Consider the following 17570-nt stretch of genomic DNA (forward strand, 5'->3'; position numbering starts at 1 on the left):
GCTAAAATACCCAGAAATACCTAGAGTAGTCTAGTATCACTAATATACCTAGGTAGCTAGTACCCCTAGGTAGATCTAGAGTGGTCTGGTAGTTAGTAGCCTTAGTACCTAAATATTCCTATATACCTTTAGTACCTAAAATAACCTAGTACCCCTTATATAGCTAAAATACCTTAACTACCTAAAATAGCTACAAATACCTTAAATAGCCTTAATAGCTTAAGTAGCTAGTATTCCTAATAGCCTTAACTATCTAAATACCTCTTAACTACCTAAATACCTCTTAACTACCTAAATACCTCTTAACTACCTCTAATACCCCTTATATACTATTAATTACCCCTTAGATACCTAAGTAACCTAATATATTTTATGTTAATATTTAATTAGTGAATAATTTGAAGAAAGAAAAGGAAAAACAACATGATCAGAATGTATATATGGAGAAACATATGGAGAAAGTACATAAGTTAGGATATGACATGGAGAAAGTTATGGAGTTAGGTATGGAGAAAGTTATGGAAATTGGTTTTGAAATGGAATTTTATGGATTATTATCAGAGAAACAACGTAAATTAGCATATGAATTATTAATACAATATGGTAACAATATTAATTTTTCTAATTTTAATTCCTCCGTTACGGTGACTGGTCCAACCAACAGTACAGTTGTGACTGGTCCCACAACTACTAACAGTACAGTAGTACCTGGTAGTAGTATGGAGGATAGTACTGTACCTAACACCGTTACTGAAGAAAATACTACTACTACTACTAAGGATATTATTAAGGATAATATTGAAATGACTAATGATACACTTAGTAATACATCAACATCTACTGATATCATTACTGATATTACAGACAATTATATTACAGACAACTATACTACAGATACTAATTACACTACAGACAACTATACCACAGTTCATATGAATGGTACTATTGATATGAATAATACTGTTGATAATTTAAATGATGAAATGAAAATTTATAATTATATTACACAACAAGTTTTTTTATATGATCCACAATTATATAAATCTTCCGTTACGGTGTCAGGTATTACGGTGCTTGGTCACACAGACAGTACTACTCATAGTACTAGTCCAACCATGAGTAGTACTAATAATACTACTAAGGTTAGTACTAATACTAGTAATAATACTACTAAGGTTAGTACTAATACTAGTAATAATACTACTAAGGTTAGTACTAATACTAGTAATACTAATAGTAATAAGGATATTGGTACTGTAGGAGCAAGCACCGTAACTGAGGGAAAGGGAGCTAATTTTACAGCTATGGAATGTACTACTAGCAATACTACTGAAGATACTACTAATAGTACTAAGGTTACTAGTACTACTGGTACTGTTGGACCAAGCACCGTTACGGACACCGTAACGGAATATATCCAAATGGATAGTGTAGGATTTGGTATGGGTATGGCATGTTTACAAGTAACATTTGGATGTATAAATATATCAGAAGCAAGATATTTACATGATCAATTAATACCATTAGCACCGATATTTTTATCATTATCAAGTGCTACCGTAGGATTTCGTGGAGAATTATCAAATATTGATAATAGATGGCCAGTGTTAGTACAAGCAATGGATGACTTGGATGAACATACACGTCCATATATAATTAAAGGACGTTATAATACAACATCACTTTATATACAGAATTCACAATTCCTAATACAGAATTATTTATACTTGAATGATATACAAGTCGCTTCTGATTCCATTTCTTATATTAATTTAATTAAGTCTGGTGTTGATCCGATTTTGTCTCGTTATATTTCTCATGAGTTAATTTATGATCCTTTAATTGTTTATAAAGAAGATTTTGATTCTATTGATTGTAATTATACTGATATGCATTATCAAGTTTTTCATACTACTAATTGGAATACTGTACGTTTTAATCATCCTTCCATAACGGTGCTTGCTCCAACGGCCAGTAATAGTACTAACAACAGTACTGAGGATATTAGTAGTACTACTAGTACCATTGGAGCAAGCACCGTAACTGAGGGAAAGGGAGCTAATTTTACAGCCATGGAGTGTACCCCTGGAAAGGGAGCTAATTCTATGGGTATGGAGTGTACTATGGGAAAGGGAGCTGATTTTACAGCTATGGAGTGTACTCTTGGAAAGGGAGCTGATTTTACAGCTATGGAGTGTACTAGTACTAATGGTACTAGTAGTATTGGTACTGGTTGTAAGGGAGTTAGTGAGGGTATTGGTGCCGTTGGACCAAGCACCGTAACGGACACCGTAACGGAGAAAAATTTACCTTGGAGAATAGAATTTAGACCAATGGATATACAAATGACAGATGAAGAAAATATAATGTTTATAAGTGTATTATCATATTTAGTCAAAGTAATATTAAAATTAAAATTAAATTTATATATGCCCATATCATTAGTTGATTTTAATATACAATTGGCTTCTAATATCAAATCATGTTATCAACAATCTTTTTATTTTCCTAAACATATTAATACATTTAATCGTATCACAAACTTAACTATAATTTATATTTATTCAGTTAACTATACATTAGTTTAGTTAAATTTAGATTAAATTTATTATTTTTAAGTTAATTCTGTTGTAGAAGAAATAATAATGGTAAGATATAATTTATATGAAATATTATATGGTAAGATTGGATTATTTCGTATTGTATTGGAATATTTAGAAGAAGAATATATAAATGAAATAATATCAAATGAATTTTATAATGAAATGAAATTATATTTACAACATTTTAAATTATTAACACTTGGAAAATTACCAACAAATGCTACAAAACAAAGACAATTCATTATATCACATCCATCATATCAACATGATGGAATCATACATCATGATATCTTATATGATTTAATTAATCAATTTACTTGTCAATAATTTAAATACTAATTTTTTTTCACAATATATAATTTTAAACACTATAATTAAACACTAATTTAAATAATTTTGAACACTATTTAATAATTTTAAACACTATTTAATAATTTTAAACACTATTTAATAATTTTATTTATTTTTTTGGGTGGAATTTTAATTATTTTGTGTAGATTTGTTTATTTTCAGTAGATTTGATAATATTTGTGGAGATTAGAATTTGTTTGAAAAAAATGTCGGAAAGAAAAGTATTGAATAAATATATACCACCAGATTTTGATCCAGATGCATTATTACGTTATAAAAAAGTATTAAAATCGGAAATATTAAGAAAAGAAAGTCCATTAGCATTGAAATTGAAATATGGAAATTCTAAATTAATGAATATACGTATGATGTATCCATTTACATTTCGTTGTGAAAGTTGTCGTGATTTTACATATGTTGGTACGAAATTCAATTCACGTGTACAAAGACTTGATAATGATACTTATTTAGGAATAGTCAAATGGCGTTTCTTTGGTAAATGTCCAAATTGTAAACATGAAATTGTTTTTAAAACTGATCCTAAAAATTCCGATTATACACTTGAATCTGGTGGTACTCGAACATATGATGCTAATAAAGATCAACAACAAATTTTACAACAATTAAATCAACAACAAGTAATCAACAACTTAAATACCTAATAGCCTTAAATACCTAACTACTATAGACTAATAGGCTCCTTAACTACTTAAATACTATAGACTAATAGGCTCCTTAACTACTTAACTACTATAGACTAATAGGCTCCTTAAATACCTTAACTACCTAGATGCCTTAAATAGCCAATATACCCCTTAACTACCTAGAATACTCCTAATAGCCTTAAAATAGGCTTAAAGGCTTAAAATAGCCTTAACATGGCCCTAATAATACTAAATAGCCTTAAATACCTTAACTACTACTAATAGCCTTAAATACCTTAACTACTACTAATAGCCTTAAATACCTTAACTACTACTAATAGCCCTTATATAGCTATTAGGCATTATATAGCTAATAGCCTTAACTACTACCTTAACTACTATAGAACTACTACCTTAACTACTCTAAGACTCCTATAGACTACTTAGACTACTACCTTAACTACTTAATAGCCCCTAGTAGCTCTAATACCCCTTAAATACCCTTATTTACTCCTTAAATACCCTTATACCCCTTAACTACCCTTATACCCCTTAACTACCCTTATTTACTCCTTAACTACCCTTATACCCCTTAAATACCCTTATTTACCCTTTAAATACCCTTATTTACCCTTTAAATACCTAATAGCATTAAATGTTAGTTTAGATTTAATTAATTTTTAGGATGAAAAAGATGAAATGAGTACAATAGATAAAATGAATATGAAAGCAGATCATGCAATAGAAGAATATGAAGAATTAGAACGTTTAACAGCATTAAAACGTCGTGCAGGACGTATGAGAGAACGTGAATTATTAGCTGAACAATCATTAGAAAAATTACATAAACTAAATTCTAATAGTTTACTGGACAATAATTTGAAAGATAGTTTGGGGGATAAGTTATTGGAATTTGAATCAATAAATGAAGAAGAAATTAATTTATTTAAATTACAACAAAATCAAATTTTTAATCAATTACATTACGGTGTTGAGTCCACAGAAGAAAATATCGAAGGTACCGAAGAAAATATAGAAGAAAATATAGAAAATACAGAAGAAAATATTGAGGATACAGAAGGTATACAGGGAGAAGTACTAGAAGATACAGTAGACACAGTAGATAAAGGTACAGTAGTAGAAGATACAGTAAAAGTAGATAAAGGTATAGTAGAAAACGTAATAGAAAAAGGTATAGAAGTTAAGAGTAGAATAAAAATAGAAATAAAGAAGAAGAGAATATTATCAATAGATTATGATAGTGATTAGTATTTTAATCTATTAAATCTTTCATATTGTTCATTTTCTAATTCATAAGCTGGTAAATATTTTCCATTTTTTTTCAAATATTCATTACATATTGTATCATTTATACTATAACACAGTTACGGTGCTTGGTCAAACAGTACCCCCAAAGGGGGTCCTATATAACTAACTAATCCCCTAACTCCCTTAAGTACACCCCTAATAACTAATCCCCTAACTACCCTCAGGATATAACTAACCACTCCCCCGGAGGGGCTAACTACCTAAAGGTACCCCGTAAGGGGTATAACTAATCTAAAGGTATAACTACTGTAAATACCTAACTAATACTATTAAGTACTAAACTAGACCCCTTGAAAGGGAGCTAAATATACACTATTACTAACTAAGGAAAGGGAGCTATCTACAGGTATGGAGTGTACTAGGGAAAGGGAGCTAACTACAGCTATAGAGTGTACTACTATAGTACTATAACTAAGAGTATTATATGAGTAGGTATCTAAGGGTATAGTTAATTAGGTATCTAAGGCTTAACTACTTAAGTATATAACTACTGTTGAACTAGACTCCGTTACGGAGCTTGGTCAAGTGGTACCCCTAGAAGTATATAACTACTCTAGATAACTAAGTATATAGATAAAGGAACCCCTTAAGGGGCTAAATAACTAAGGAACCCCTTTGGGGCTAAATAACTAAAGGGACCCTTTTGGGGGTTAGTGATATTGGAGCTGCTGGAGCAAGCACCGTAACGGGAATACCTTCCAATAGAAGTATAACCTTGATTATAAAGTATACAATAATCAAGTTGAAAAATTAATAAGAAATTCCAAATATCATGATAAGACCAATTAATTAAAGGATTAATACGTAGAAATTTAAAATCATCAGAATTCCCAATTTCAATTTCTTTTAAATTTATATCATCAATAATACGACTACCAAGTATAAAACATAAATTCTTATTCTTAAATTTCTTTACACCATCATACCATCCATATTCCATTATTCTATACTCATTATTTAAAAATGTCAAAAATTGATCGGGTTAGAAGAAATAAATTTTCCTCTCTAAATTAGATCTTGCTGCACCTAGACTAGGTAGTCTAGTAGTACTCTAGTTAACTAGTTAATTATACTCATTATAGTATATTAATTATAGTTAACTATAGTTAACTAAATTAGCCAATTTTAGGAAAAAATAATTAGGAAAATAAGGATTTTAAAAATAAATGTTCAAAATTGATCGGGTTAGGAAAATAAAATTTTCCTCTCTCCTACAATTTTTGCTGCACCTAAACTACCTACTCCTTAACTACCTAATCTACTACTTAACTATAGTAACTATACTAATAGTATTAAGTATATAGTTACATAGTATTGAATTGTAATTTATTGGAAATATATTGTATAAATTGTGTAATTTCATTAAATTCATTAAAATTTGGATCTTTAAAATAAACTACTTGTAATTCTAAAAATAATTAAATTCCAATAAAAATATTAAAAATAATTAAAATTAATTAAAATTTATTAATTAAATTAAATTTTATTTTAATTAATTTATTTTTATTAAGTTACCATAAAATTTTTGTGTATGTAATAAATATTTATATGTTGCTAATCTATATATATGTAATGCTACTAAACTATCTTTTCCACCATTAAATGATAAATATACATTATTATATCCATATTTCCTATAAATTATTCATTAATTTAATAAATAATTTAATTTAATAAAAATTTAATTTAATTTAATAAAAATTTAATTTAATTTAATAAAAATTTTATTTAATAAAAATTTTATTTTAATTTAATTTTATTTTATTTAATTTTGTTTACATGAAAATATTAAATAATAATTGTATAGAATTATTAATTAATATTAAAAATGAATTTATATTAAATTTTTTAAGCTTTATTTCTTCTAATTTTACATTAATTTCATTTATTTTATTATTTCCATTTATTTCTTCTAATTTTACATTATTTTGATTAATTTTATTATTTTTATTAATTTTTCCATTATTTTGATTATTTTGATTAATTTTATTAATTTTATTAATTTGTTGTAAATTTAATTGTATAAAATTATTATTTAATATTTGACCATAAAAATTAATTTCATTTTCTAAATATTTTATATTAATAAATTTATTAATAAAATTTTTAAATAAATTCATTAATAGAAATTAATTATTTTATTTATATTAAAAATGGTGCTGATCTTTTTTAAAATAAATTAAATTATAAATTAAAATTAAATTAAATTAAATTAAATAATTAGTTTACTTAATTTTTTTTTCTTTAATTTGTTTACAATTAGTAAAAAATTTTTTTGATCGCAAGATGACTTCATATAATGATAGACTTACTGTATTAGATGATGAACTTAAACAACTTCAAGTTCTCAATAAATATACAAATAATTATATAAACTTAAATTTAAATTAACTTTATTCAAATAATTAACTTTAATTTTATTCAAATTGTTAATTAATTATTATTTAATTATTCAACTTTCTATTAACTTTCTATTAATATTAATATTAATTAAAGGGTATGACGGATTGTCAAATGTTAACTGATGATATGGATACTGATAATAATGAAGATGTTGATAAAAGATCAATTTACGTTGGAAATGTAATACAAATACAATATACCAAATATTATAATTATTTTTAATTTAATTATAATTATTTAAATTAAATTAGATTTATTTAAATTTAATTAGATTTATTTAAATTAATATTTAATTTGGTTAATTATTTTTTTAGGTTGATTATTCTACTAAACCACAAGAATTACAAGAGTTTTTTAAATCATCAGGACAAATTAATAGAATAACAATTATGGTTGATAAATATACTGGACATCCCAAAGGGTAAAAAAAATAATAACTCAATTAAAAAATTAAAAAAAATAAAAAAAATTTTAAAAAATTAGATAAAAAAAAATAAAATTAATTAAAATAATTAAATTAAATTTAAATTTAAAATTTCTAAAAAATTTTGATTAGATATGCATATGTTGAATTTTCAAATGAAGATGCTGTTAATAATGCTATTATGTTAAATGAATCATTATTTAAAGAACGAATTATTAAAGTAATAAATGAAATTATTAATAACATTTTAATTAAATTAATTTAAATTAACTATTTAATTATTTAATTATTTAATTTTATTTATTTTAATTTATTATTTTTTATTTTTTTTAAAGGTAATACCTAAACGTAAAAATATACCAGGATATAATCGTAGAAGAACTAATAATAGAACAAGATCAAGATATCGTTCATATTCAAGGTTAAAAAAAATAAATTATATATATATAAATATCATTTTATTTTATAATTTTAATTATATAATTTTATATATTAATTTTATTTTAATATTAATATTTTTATTTTAGAGGTGGTAGATATTATTCATATCGTGGATTCCATCGTGATTATTCTAAACCATATTAATTTACTATTAATAAATAAATTATTAAATTAATTAATTTTGTGAAAATTATTGAATTATTTTAATATTAATATTAATTTTTATTATTGTATTATTGTGTTAATTATTATTTTTATTTTATTTACACACACCCCATTGATATATAAATTCTAATAATATTAAATAAAAAAATTAATAGAAAATTATATTAAATAATATTTCTAGTGTCAAGTTTCTAACCAATACACTTTTATGTTAGATTCCACAAATTAGACACTAAAAATAAAAAATTCTCAAATTCTAATTAAATTAATAATAAATTGGAAATTAAATTAATAAATTGGAATTAAAATTGGAATTAATATAAATTTGGAAATTATTTTATTAATTGGAAATTAATTTGGAATTTACTGTTTCTACTGATTCAATTTGTATTTGGTTCAATTTGGATATTTTGAAGATTCCATTGATATTTTCATTTTTTTAATAAAAATATTTCAATTTATAATTTTGAAAATATTTTTATTAAATATTTTTTTTAATTTTTATAAAATTTGTCTAATTACACATTTGGAGCAAATGAGTGCTACATGCGTTCTTCTAAATTTAATCAATTTATTAATTCATTTGAGGAAAATTAATTAAAATTTGTTGAAAATTAATTAAATTTGGTGAAAAAATTGAAATTTATATTTGAAGTTTATAAATTTAGAAGATTTTATTCAATTGTTATTGTGTAGGTTAGTTTTGTAATTAGAGGCTGAGAACAATACCAGCTCTAATATAATAATAATATACACGATCATACACTTATCGTGTACTAATAATACTAAAGAAAATTTGAGTAATAAAATTGGTGTTGTAACTAATTTTGGGGTCAGGTACTTTTACCTAGGATAGTGAAGGGGTTAATACTAGGGGAGTTTCTACTGAAGATACTACTAGTCATACTACTGTAACTAAGGAACGCCCTTTTGGAGGTGTTGTAGCAAGCACCGTAACGGAATTGAAGATGAATAAAATTGTTTTAAAAGATACAAATAATTTAATTAAAAATAAATTTAATTCCTCAGTAACGGTGTCAGGTACTAAGGATAGTACTGAAGAAAATATAAATACCAAAGCTACTATAGGTACTAATAGTAATATGGGAAGGGGAGTTACTGGTACTAAGGAAACCCCTTTTGGGGGTACTGTAGGACCAAGCACCGTAACGGAGAAAAAAAGAATAATAAATATAATGAATAAAAATAAATTAAAAAGATTATGTAGAGAATGTATTGGTGATTTTTGGTCTAGAGTTGATAATAATGAAATTCCAATATCTAATTATTTTTCTTCCGTTACGGTGTCTCCCGTAACGGTGCTTGGTCAAGCAGATAGTGGTACTGAGGAAAAAAATTCTAATAAAATTGCTGCACCTAAAGTAACCACTAATATCCCTCGAAAGGGAGCTAATTTTACAGGTATGGAGTGTACTATGGGAAAGGGAGCTAATTCTACAGCTACGGAGTGTACTAGGGAAAGGGAGCTAACTACAGGTATGGAGTGTACTACTTTTACTAATACTAATGATAAGGGTACTAAGGAAACCCCTTTTGGGGGTACTGCTGGAGCAAGCACCGTAACGGGCACCGTATTGGAGAATAATAATATAATAACAATGAGTGTATCGGATTATTCATATAAATCAACACCATTTGGTGATGTATATTATTCACCAAGATTCCAAGATGAAAAGTATATATATCGTTATGTAATCTTAACAAAAGGTGTAAGAAATGAAGCATATCGTTTATTAAAACAATCGAAATCATATCTACTAACTGAACATCAAATTATACGTGAACTCTGTATCGATCTCTCACCAGGTTGGGAACATTTTATGCTCTTTAAAAATCGTCTAGATGAATTAATATTAAGACGTAAACTCTAAATCTCATCAATTTCTTTCTACATTATATTTTCTATTATATACACTAGGGGTATTAGTATGTATTCAAGTACTTGGTTTAGTTAGGTGTAGTTGAGAGTAGTCAGTAGTTAGTCTAGGTATCTTAAGGGGTATTAATAGGTACTAGGGTTAGTATATATCTTAGGATATAGTTATTAGGTATATTAAGTAGTATTAGGCAGTTAAGGTATTCTAAGGGCTATTAAGCCTATTTTAGCTATATAAGGGCTATTAGGTAGTTAAGGCATTTAAGGCTTATTATAGAGTAGTCAGGTATTTAGGTAGTTAAGGGTTATTTAGGTATATTAAGGAGTATTAGTAAGTATATAAGTGTATTAGATGTATATAGTAGTGGGTATATTAGAGATATATAGTTATTAGGTACTCTGTGTATATAAGAGTATACTAAGTATATTACATAGGGTATAATACAGTATTAAGTATACGTATATTGGTATGTGTATACTCGTGATTTAGGCTATTATGTACTATAGTATATTACACAAGGTATTAAGAGTATTAAGGGTACTATAGTACCAGAGGTATCCATATGTATATTAGTATGTGTATACTCGTAGATTAGGGTTTAGTATTAGGTATACAAGGAGTGTATTAGGGTACTAAGGGGTATATTAGATACTCTAGTAGTAATTAGGTACAGTAGTCTAAGGGTATTTAGTGTTGGTTAATATCATAAGGATACTTAGATATACTTAGTTATACTTAGTATATTAGTGTGTATAAGGAGTACTAGCTACTCTAGAGCTACATTAAGGGGTCTATGTATATTTTGGCTTTACAAGTATATTTTAAGTACTATAATACTCTACTACAGTACAATAATAAGTATTACAGTATTCTAATGTGTATTAATGTATTCTAGTCTATTCCACTACATTCTAGTGTGTTCTAGTGATACGTTGGTGTTACATAATATTATTGGGATATTATATATAATTTAATTGTAATTTTTTTTAAAATATAAATTTATTTAATGTTAATAAAAAGTGTAGAAGAATTATTAAAATTAATTAATAAAAATCATCATACTTTATTTATATTTAATTTGGAATCTCTTGATATTTTTAAACAATTACGTTTTGAAGAATATATTTATAGATATATTACTCCTAATTGTATTAATACTGCATTTCTATTACTTAATCATATACATACATCATGTAATCATAAATACACTAATTTTAATTTAATTTTTACTTAATTTTAATTAATTTTACTTAATTTTACTAATTTTACTAATTTAATTAATTAATTATTTTATTTTATTTTATTTATTGATTTAATTTAATTTTGAAGGTTCAATAATATTTGGATTATCAGGAAATATAAAAGATATAAAAGATATAAATTATTGTAGAAAGAATAGAATAGAATTGATAAGACGTTTTACAGGTGGTGGTACAGTATTAATTGATAATAATATTATTACTTCAAGTATTATTGCTACACATTCATTTGTACCAAATTTAAATCCTAATAATCTTAATAATTGGGCTTTTAATTTCTATAAATCAACTAATCTTTTCAATCAATATTTCAATATTCTTAACGGTGATTTTACATACAATCCATTGAATCATCATACTAATGGACCGAATAGGATTGGACAAGATACTAATGGATCAGATACTATTGGAGAAGATAGGATTGGTACTGGTACTGTTGGAGCAAGCACCGTAACGGAAGACACCGTAATGGAGAATATATATAATTTAGAATATAAAATAGGTGGAAATGCACAAGCATATAATAAAAATTCATTTGTATATCATACATCATTTATATGGGAAGTATCACCAAGAATAGAAGAAATATTATCAATACCTAAAAAAATACCAAAATATAGAAATAATAGACAACATAATGAATTTTTAAAATCTATAAAAAATACATTAAATATTAATAATAAAAATCTTTTCATACAATTATTAATACAATCATTATCCAAATTATATCATATTATACTTATCCATTATTCTAATACCAGTACTAGTAATTCTATTAACTCTTATAACTCCACCAACACCAGTAACTCTAGTGACACCGTTACTGATAATTTTAATGAATTAAATATGAAAGAATTGGAAATAAAATATATAAATGATGAAATAATAAATAATTGTATTAATAATAAATTATTTACTAATTATATTAATTTTTATTATATATATTAGTTACGATGCTTGCTCCAGCAGTACCCCCAAAAGGGGCTTTCTAACCCCAAAAGGGGTTCTCTTATATATATAGTAATATCCTCAGTTATACTTACTATTAGTAGTAGTACACTCTGTAGCTGTAGAATTAACTCCCTTTCCCTATTACACTTCATGGCTGTAGAATTAGCTCCCTTTCCCTAGTACACTCCATAAGGGTAGAATTAGCTCCCTTTCCAGGAGTACTAGTCACCGTAACGGTGCTTGGTAAAATGGTACTAATAACTGTATAAAAAGAACCCCTTAAAGAACTATATAGAGAAGACCCTTGGAGGGGTAAAGAACCCCTTACGGGGTACCGTTTGACCAAGCACCGTTACGGGAGACACCGTAACGGAATTACCAAAGTTCTTGAAAAATTTGATTATTAATATTAAAATTATTTAATATTAATTTAATTTCATTACCCATTCTTCTACTACTAAATAATAAATTTATTAATTAAAAAACATACCCACAAATACATATTATACCATTATTTAATATTAATTCTTTTATTTCATTTATATTCTTTTTAACTAATTCTTGTACATATATTTTTTCCTAACACAAATTATCCAAATTATACAAATTAACTTAAAATAAACTAATTAATTAACTAATTAACCAAAATAACTAAAAATAATTAAGAAAATAGCTATTTTAAAAATAAATGTCCAAAATTGATCGGGTTAGGAGAAATAAATTTTCTTCACTAGATCAATTATTTGCTGCTATTTACTTGTTCTCTTGAGAAAGCATATGAAATATGAAAATTATTAAGATTTTGTAAATGATTAAGTTCTTCATGATATAAAATATGATTTTTACTTCTAAAACCCAAATATATTATTACTTTATTATTTAATTTCTTTTCTTCAATTAATTTATATATAGGTCTTATACCAGATATTCCTAATATACTAATTAATCCAAAATTAACCCAAATAACTAAAAAATTGAAAAAATAATTCCAAAAAATAGGATTTTGGAAATAAATGTTCAAAATTGATCGGGTTAGGAGAAATAAATTTTCCTCTCTAAATCAATCTTGCTGCTTCAATAACACATTTGGAAAAAATAATTACAAAAAGTAAAATAAATATCAAAAAGGTTGCAAAATAGGAAATAGTGGGGTAATCTAAGTTAAGGAGCTACGTTACGGTGCTTGGTCAAGCAGATTAGGATAACTAACTATAGATAACTAGGTATATAACTAAAGAACTAGTAATGGTATAAATAGGTGATTGGAGCTGCTGTTGCAAGCACCGTAACGGAGTACCTGTTCCATTAGCAATAAGTAGAAAATTATTATTAAAATTAATATTAGAAAATATAGAAGATCTTATAAAGAATTTAATAGTATCACCAACAATTAAATTACATAAATAATTACTACAATTTCCTTTATATATTCTACGTTTATATAATTCTGTTTTTGTTACTTCATTAAATATATTTTTATTCATATTTATTTTATAAAATGTTTTCAATGAATGTAAATTATATTCCACTTTTTTTACTATTATTTTTATATTTTTCTAATCCAATAAATTAATCACAAATAACCAAAAATAACTAAAAATTAACCAAAAATAACTAATTAACTAAAATTAACTAAAAATAATTAACTAAATTAGGATTTTAAAAATAAATCCCAAAATTGATCGGGTTAGAGGAAATAAAATTTCCTCTCTCTCCTAGATCTTGCTGCTGTAATTACATTTGGTATTGATGAGATTGTATATGCTTTAGGTATTTGTTTAGGTATAAGTTGTAAGAATCCAGAAAGATTAAATTTAACATTTGGAAAGAATAATATTAAAAATTCATTGAATAAAAGTTTAACTTCTTCACGTATTAATTTCATTAATTTTGAATTTATTATTTGTTCTATTCTTTCTATTTCTTTTTTATCTTTTATAAATGTACAAAAATTTAATATTATTTCATCATTTGGTAAACTTGTTAAATCACAATATAATTCTAATATTTCCTATTACGTTACGGTGTGAGGTCCAACAGAATAACATAACTAATCCCCCAAGGTACCCCGTAAGGGGATATAACTAACCAACTACTCCCCTAATAACTAACTAAACTCCTTAAGTAATTAAGGTACTCCGTAAGGGGTACAACTAACTATAGAACTAAGTACCTAATAACTAATTACCCTAACTAACAGTAGTAGTACTGGTACTAGTACCGTAGAACCAAGCACCGTAACTGAGGGAAAGGGAGCTAAATAACTGTATAACTAAGTAACTAGTAGGGAGCCCCTTTCAGGGAGGATACGGGTGGCCGTGTGAGCAAGCACCGTAACGGGATACCTTAATAGTATTTGGTATAGGAAATGGTGGTGAAAAAGTAGTTTTTTGATTAATATTACCATATCTTGGAACAAATGTAATAATTTTATCCAAATCTAAAACAAATATTCTTTCTAAAAAAAACCTTCATCAGTAAGATCTAATCTATCCATAAACCATTTTACCTAAACACAAATCAACATATAATTAAACAGTATTAGTACTCTTAAGTACCTAATTAGCCTAGTAGATAAGTATTTAGTGGCTAGTAGTCCTAAGTAGCCTAGTAGATAAGTAGTTAGTAGTCAGTAGTCTTAAGTAAGTCTTAAGTACAGTAGTATATAGTACTAGTCTACAGTAGTCTTATATACCTAAGTTCTTAAGTAGTTAAGTACATAGTAGGCTTAAGTACTATAGCTAAAATACCCCTTAAGTACCTAATAAGCCTTAGATAGCTAAAATAACCCTTAAGTACCTAATAAGCCTTAGATAGCTAAAATAACCCTTAAGTAGTTAAATACCTAAAGTAGGTAAAATAACCCTTAACTAGTTAAATACCTAAAGTATGTAAAATAACCCTTAACTACCTCTAATAGCCTTTAAGTAGCTCTAATATATCTACTAGTACTACTGTAGTACTACTTAATACTCTTTATATATATAACTAAGACTAGAGGTATTAAGATAGAATCCTATATCCATAATACCCTTAAGTACCTAGAATAGCCTTAATAGCCCTTAATATAACCCTAATTACCTAATATACCTATAGTACCCCTAGTATAGCCAATAACCTTAAGTACCTAATAGACTTAATAGGCTTAGAGTACCTACTGTATCTACTACCTAGTACCTAGAGTAAATACTTAAGGACTACTTAGATTAGTTAAGACTACTATACCTAATATCCTTAACTACTCTATTACTCTACTACTATACTACTGTAGACTAGACTACTACTACTACTACTACCATAATTACTGTACTTAACTACTTATGACTACTGTAGTACTACTATTAGTATTGATTAATGTATTGTATGATACAATATGTTGTGGATTACGATATAGAATATAAATAGTATCCGATGGATTAAATTGATGTAAAAAATCAATTGTCTAAAAAAAATAATTTTATTATTTTTGTTTTTACAATTTCATGTACAGATTGATCAGAATTTGGTATTAAATTATAATTTTGTATTATTTTAGCTTCTATACATTGATATTGTTGTTTACATATTATATCTTTTGGTATTGGTACAAAATTATTTTTCATTATTATATTCTCATATCTCATTTCTAATTCACCTAAACATATTTATCCATACAAATTTCTCTATACAAATATATTTAATTAAATAAATATATTTAATTATATATTAATTTGAATTAACATAAATGTCTCCAAGATTTATAATAATTTGGTTCTTGATTAGTAATAATAAAATTTTTATTATAAATTTTATTAAATGATTTTATTAATATTTTAAACCAATTATCAAATTCTTTATTAATTCCATTTAATTCATCACTTAAATATCTATACAATTAATTCAATAATTAATCCAAATAACTAATAATTAACTAAAATTAGGAAAAAATAATTAAGAAAATGGGTTTAAAAAAATAAATGTCCAAAATTGATCGGGTTAGAGGAAATAAATTTTCTTCTCTAAATTAGATCTTGCTGCTACCTAAACTACCTAATCTACTAGTACTTAACTACTTAATTACCTACTACTTAATTACCTACTACTTATTAACTACTCTTAACTACTTAACTATAATTAGTATTGGTATAAAATTACATTGGAATGAATTCATTTGCATTAAGTGAATTAAGTGAAGATTGTAATAATTTAGCAGCTTGATTGAAATATTCATAATCACTATTACCAAGACCAAAAATACAATAATTAATTTTTAAATTTGTATTATTTATTTCTAATTTTTTCAACTAAATAATATTTAATAATTATGTTATTACAATTTTAAGAAAGTTTTTAGTATTATCTGGAAATAATCCATCATAATGTGTTGATATAAGAAATATAAATATCGAATCCTCAATATAAAATTCTTCCTCTTTAAAATCCTATCAAATTATTCAATAACTAATAACATAACTAGTCCTAAGGTATAACTAACTAGACCCCTGGAAAGGGAGCTAATTCTATGGGTACAGAGTGTACTATGGGAAAGGGAGCTAATTCTACCCTTATGGAGTGTACCCCGGGAAAGGGAGCTTGGTCAAGCAGTACCCCCGGAGGGGGAGATAGATAAATAACTAACGAACTCTTCTTAGAGGTATAACTACTAGTAAATAACTCCTATTAGAGGTATATAACTACTATAGATAACTAAGGTGACCCCTTTCAGGGGTTAAGGAACCCCTTTGGGGATGTACAAGCACCGTAATGGAGAAATTACCTCTAAATCAATTGGTTTATTAGAACATATATTAAATTGTAATAATTTATCATAAAGTATTCTAGAAAAACGTTCAGAAGTTCCAGTTTGACTAGCATAAAATATTTTACATTTTTTATCAAAATCCAATTTTTCTAAAAAAAAATTTCTTCTAATTTATTTAATTCATTTACTTGTAATTTTATTTTTATATTTTAATATATATAATTGTGTAATTATACATGAGATTCCAAGTCCCAAATTTATTATTACACTCAAATCTTCAATCATAATACTATACTACAAATACTATAAATTATATTACAAATATTACAAATTATATTACATAATATAAAATGGATAATAT

At 25.6% G+C, this 17570-nt stretch overlaps 6 protein-coding genes across 6 annotated transcripts, besides 5 other annotated features; 5 read left to right on the forward strand and 1 right to left on the reverse strand.

Annotated features, from left to right (window-relative positions):
* Positions 1–440: 440 nt before the first annotated feature.
* Positions 441–2930, forward strand: TA03765 (glutamate-cysteine ligase, putative; the record flags this gene model as incomplete). The annotated part of the gene is made up of 2 exons (XM_949705.1): positions 441–2532; positions 2635–2930. 2 exons carry the CDS (start codon positions 441–443, stop codon positions 2928–2930), a joined length of 2388 nt encoding a protein of 795 aa, XP_954798.1.
* A 230-nt stretch (positions 2931–3160) lies between these two features.
* On the forward strand, positions 3161–4867 carry TA03820 (uncharacterized protein; the record flags this gene model as incomplete). The annotated part of the gene is made up of 2 exons (XM_949706.1): positions 3161–3592; positions 4283–4867. The coding sequence occupies 2 exons, from the start codon at positions 3161–3163 to the stop codon at positions 4865–4867; spliced, it is 1017 nt and encodes a 338-aa protein (XP_954799.1).
* A 2346-nt stretch (positions 4868–7213) lies between these two features.
* TA03875 (RNA poly(A)-binding protein, putative) lies at positions 7214–8281 on the forward strand (the record flags this gene model as incomplete). The annotated part of the gene is made up of 5 exons (XM_949707.1): positions 7214–7270; positions 7424–7510; positions 7645–7751; positions 7887–7974; positions 8090–8281. The coding sequence occupies 5 exons, from the start codon at positions 7214–7216 to the stop codon at positions 8279–8281; spliced, it is 531 nt and encodes a 176-aa protein (XP_954800.1).
* Positions 8207–8275: a sequence feature (1 probable transmembrane helix predicted for TA03875 by TMHMM2.0 at aa 153-175).
* A 1047-nt stretch (positions 8282–9328) lies between the features above and the next one.
* On the forward strand, positions 9329–10252 carry TA03930 (uncharacterized protein; the record flags this gene model as incomplete). The annotated part of the gene is made up of 1 exon (XM_949708.1): positions 9329–10252. The coding sequence occupies one exon, from the start codon at positions 9329–9331 to the stop codon at positions 10250–10252; it is 924 nt and encodes a 307-aa protein (XP_954801.1).
* A 1012-nt stretch (positions 10253–11264) lies between these two features.
* TA03985 (lipoate protein ligase, putative) lies at positions 11265–12465 on the forward strand (the record flags this gene model as incomplete). Its single annotated transcript, XM_949709.1, has 2 exons — positions 11265–11451; positions 11588–12465. 2 exons carry the CDS (start codon positions 11265–11267, stop codon positions 12463–12465), a joined length of 1065 nt encoding a protein of 354 aa, XP_954802.1.
* Positions 12466–13207: 742 nt separating this feature from the next.
* Positions 13208–17494, reverse strand: TA04090 (cytochrome reductase, putative; the record flags this gene model as incomplete). Its single annotated transcript, XM_949710.1, is given in 11 exon segments — positions 13208–13521; positions 13679–14024; positions 14207–14469; positions 14663–14732; positions 14750–14908; positions 15945–16102; positions 16189–16334; positions 16603–16751; positions 16782–16889; positions 17225–17358; positions 17398–17494. The coding sequence occupies 11 exon segments, from the start codon at positions 17492–17494 to the stop codon at positions 13208–13210; spliced, it is 1944 nt and encodes a 647-aa protein (XP_954803.1).
* Positions 13397–13465: a sequence feature (3 probable transmembrane helices predicted for TA04090 by TMHMM2.0 at aa 7-25, 528-550 and 563-585).
* Positions 13502–13521: a sequence feature (3 probable transmembrane helices predicted for TA04090 by TMHMM2.0 at aa 7-25, 528-550 and 563-585).
* Positions 13679–13727: a sequence feature (3 probable transmembrane helices predicted for TA04090 by TMHMM2.0 at aa 7-25, 528-550 and 563-585).
* Positions 17420–17476: a sequence feature (3 probable transmembrane helices predicted for TA04090 by TMHMM2.0 at aa 7-25, 528-550 and 563-585).
* Positions 17495–17570: the final 76 nt, after the last annotated feature.

This window comes from Theileria annulata, chromosome 3, assembly GCF_000003225.4.
Source record: "Theileria annulata chromosome 3, complete sequence, *** SEQUENCING IN PROGRESS ***".
Classification (NCBI taxonomy): domain Eukaryota; phylum Apicomplexa; class Aconoidasida; order Piroplasmida; family Theileriidae; genus Theileria; species Theileria annulata.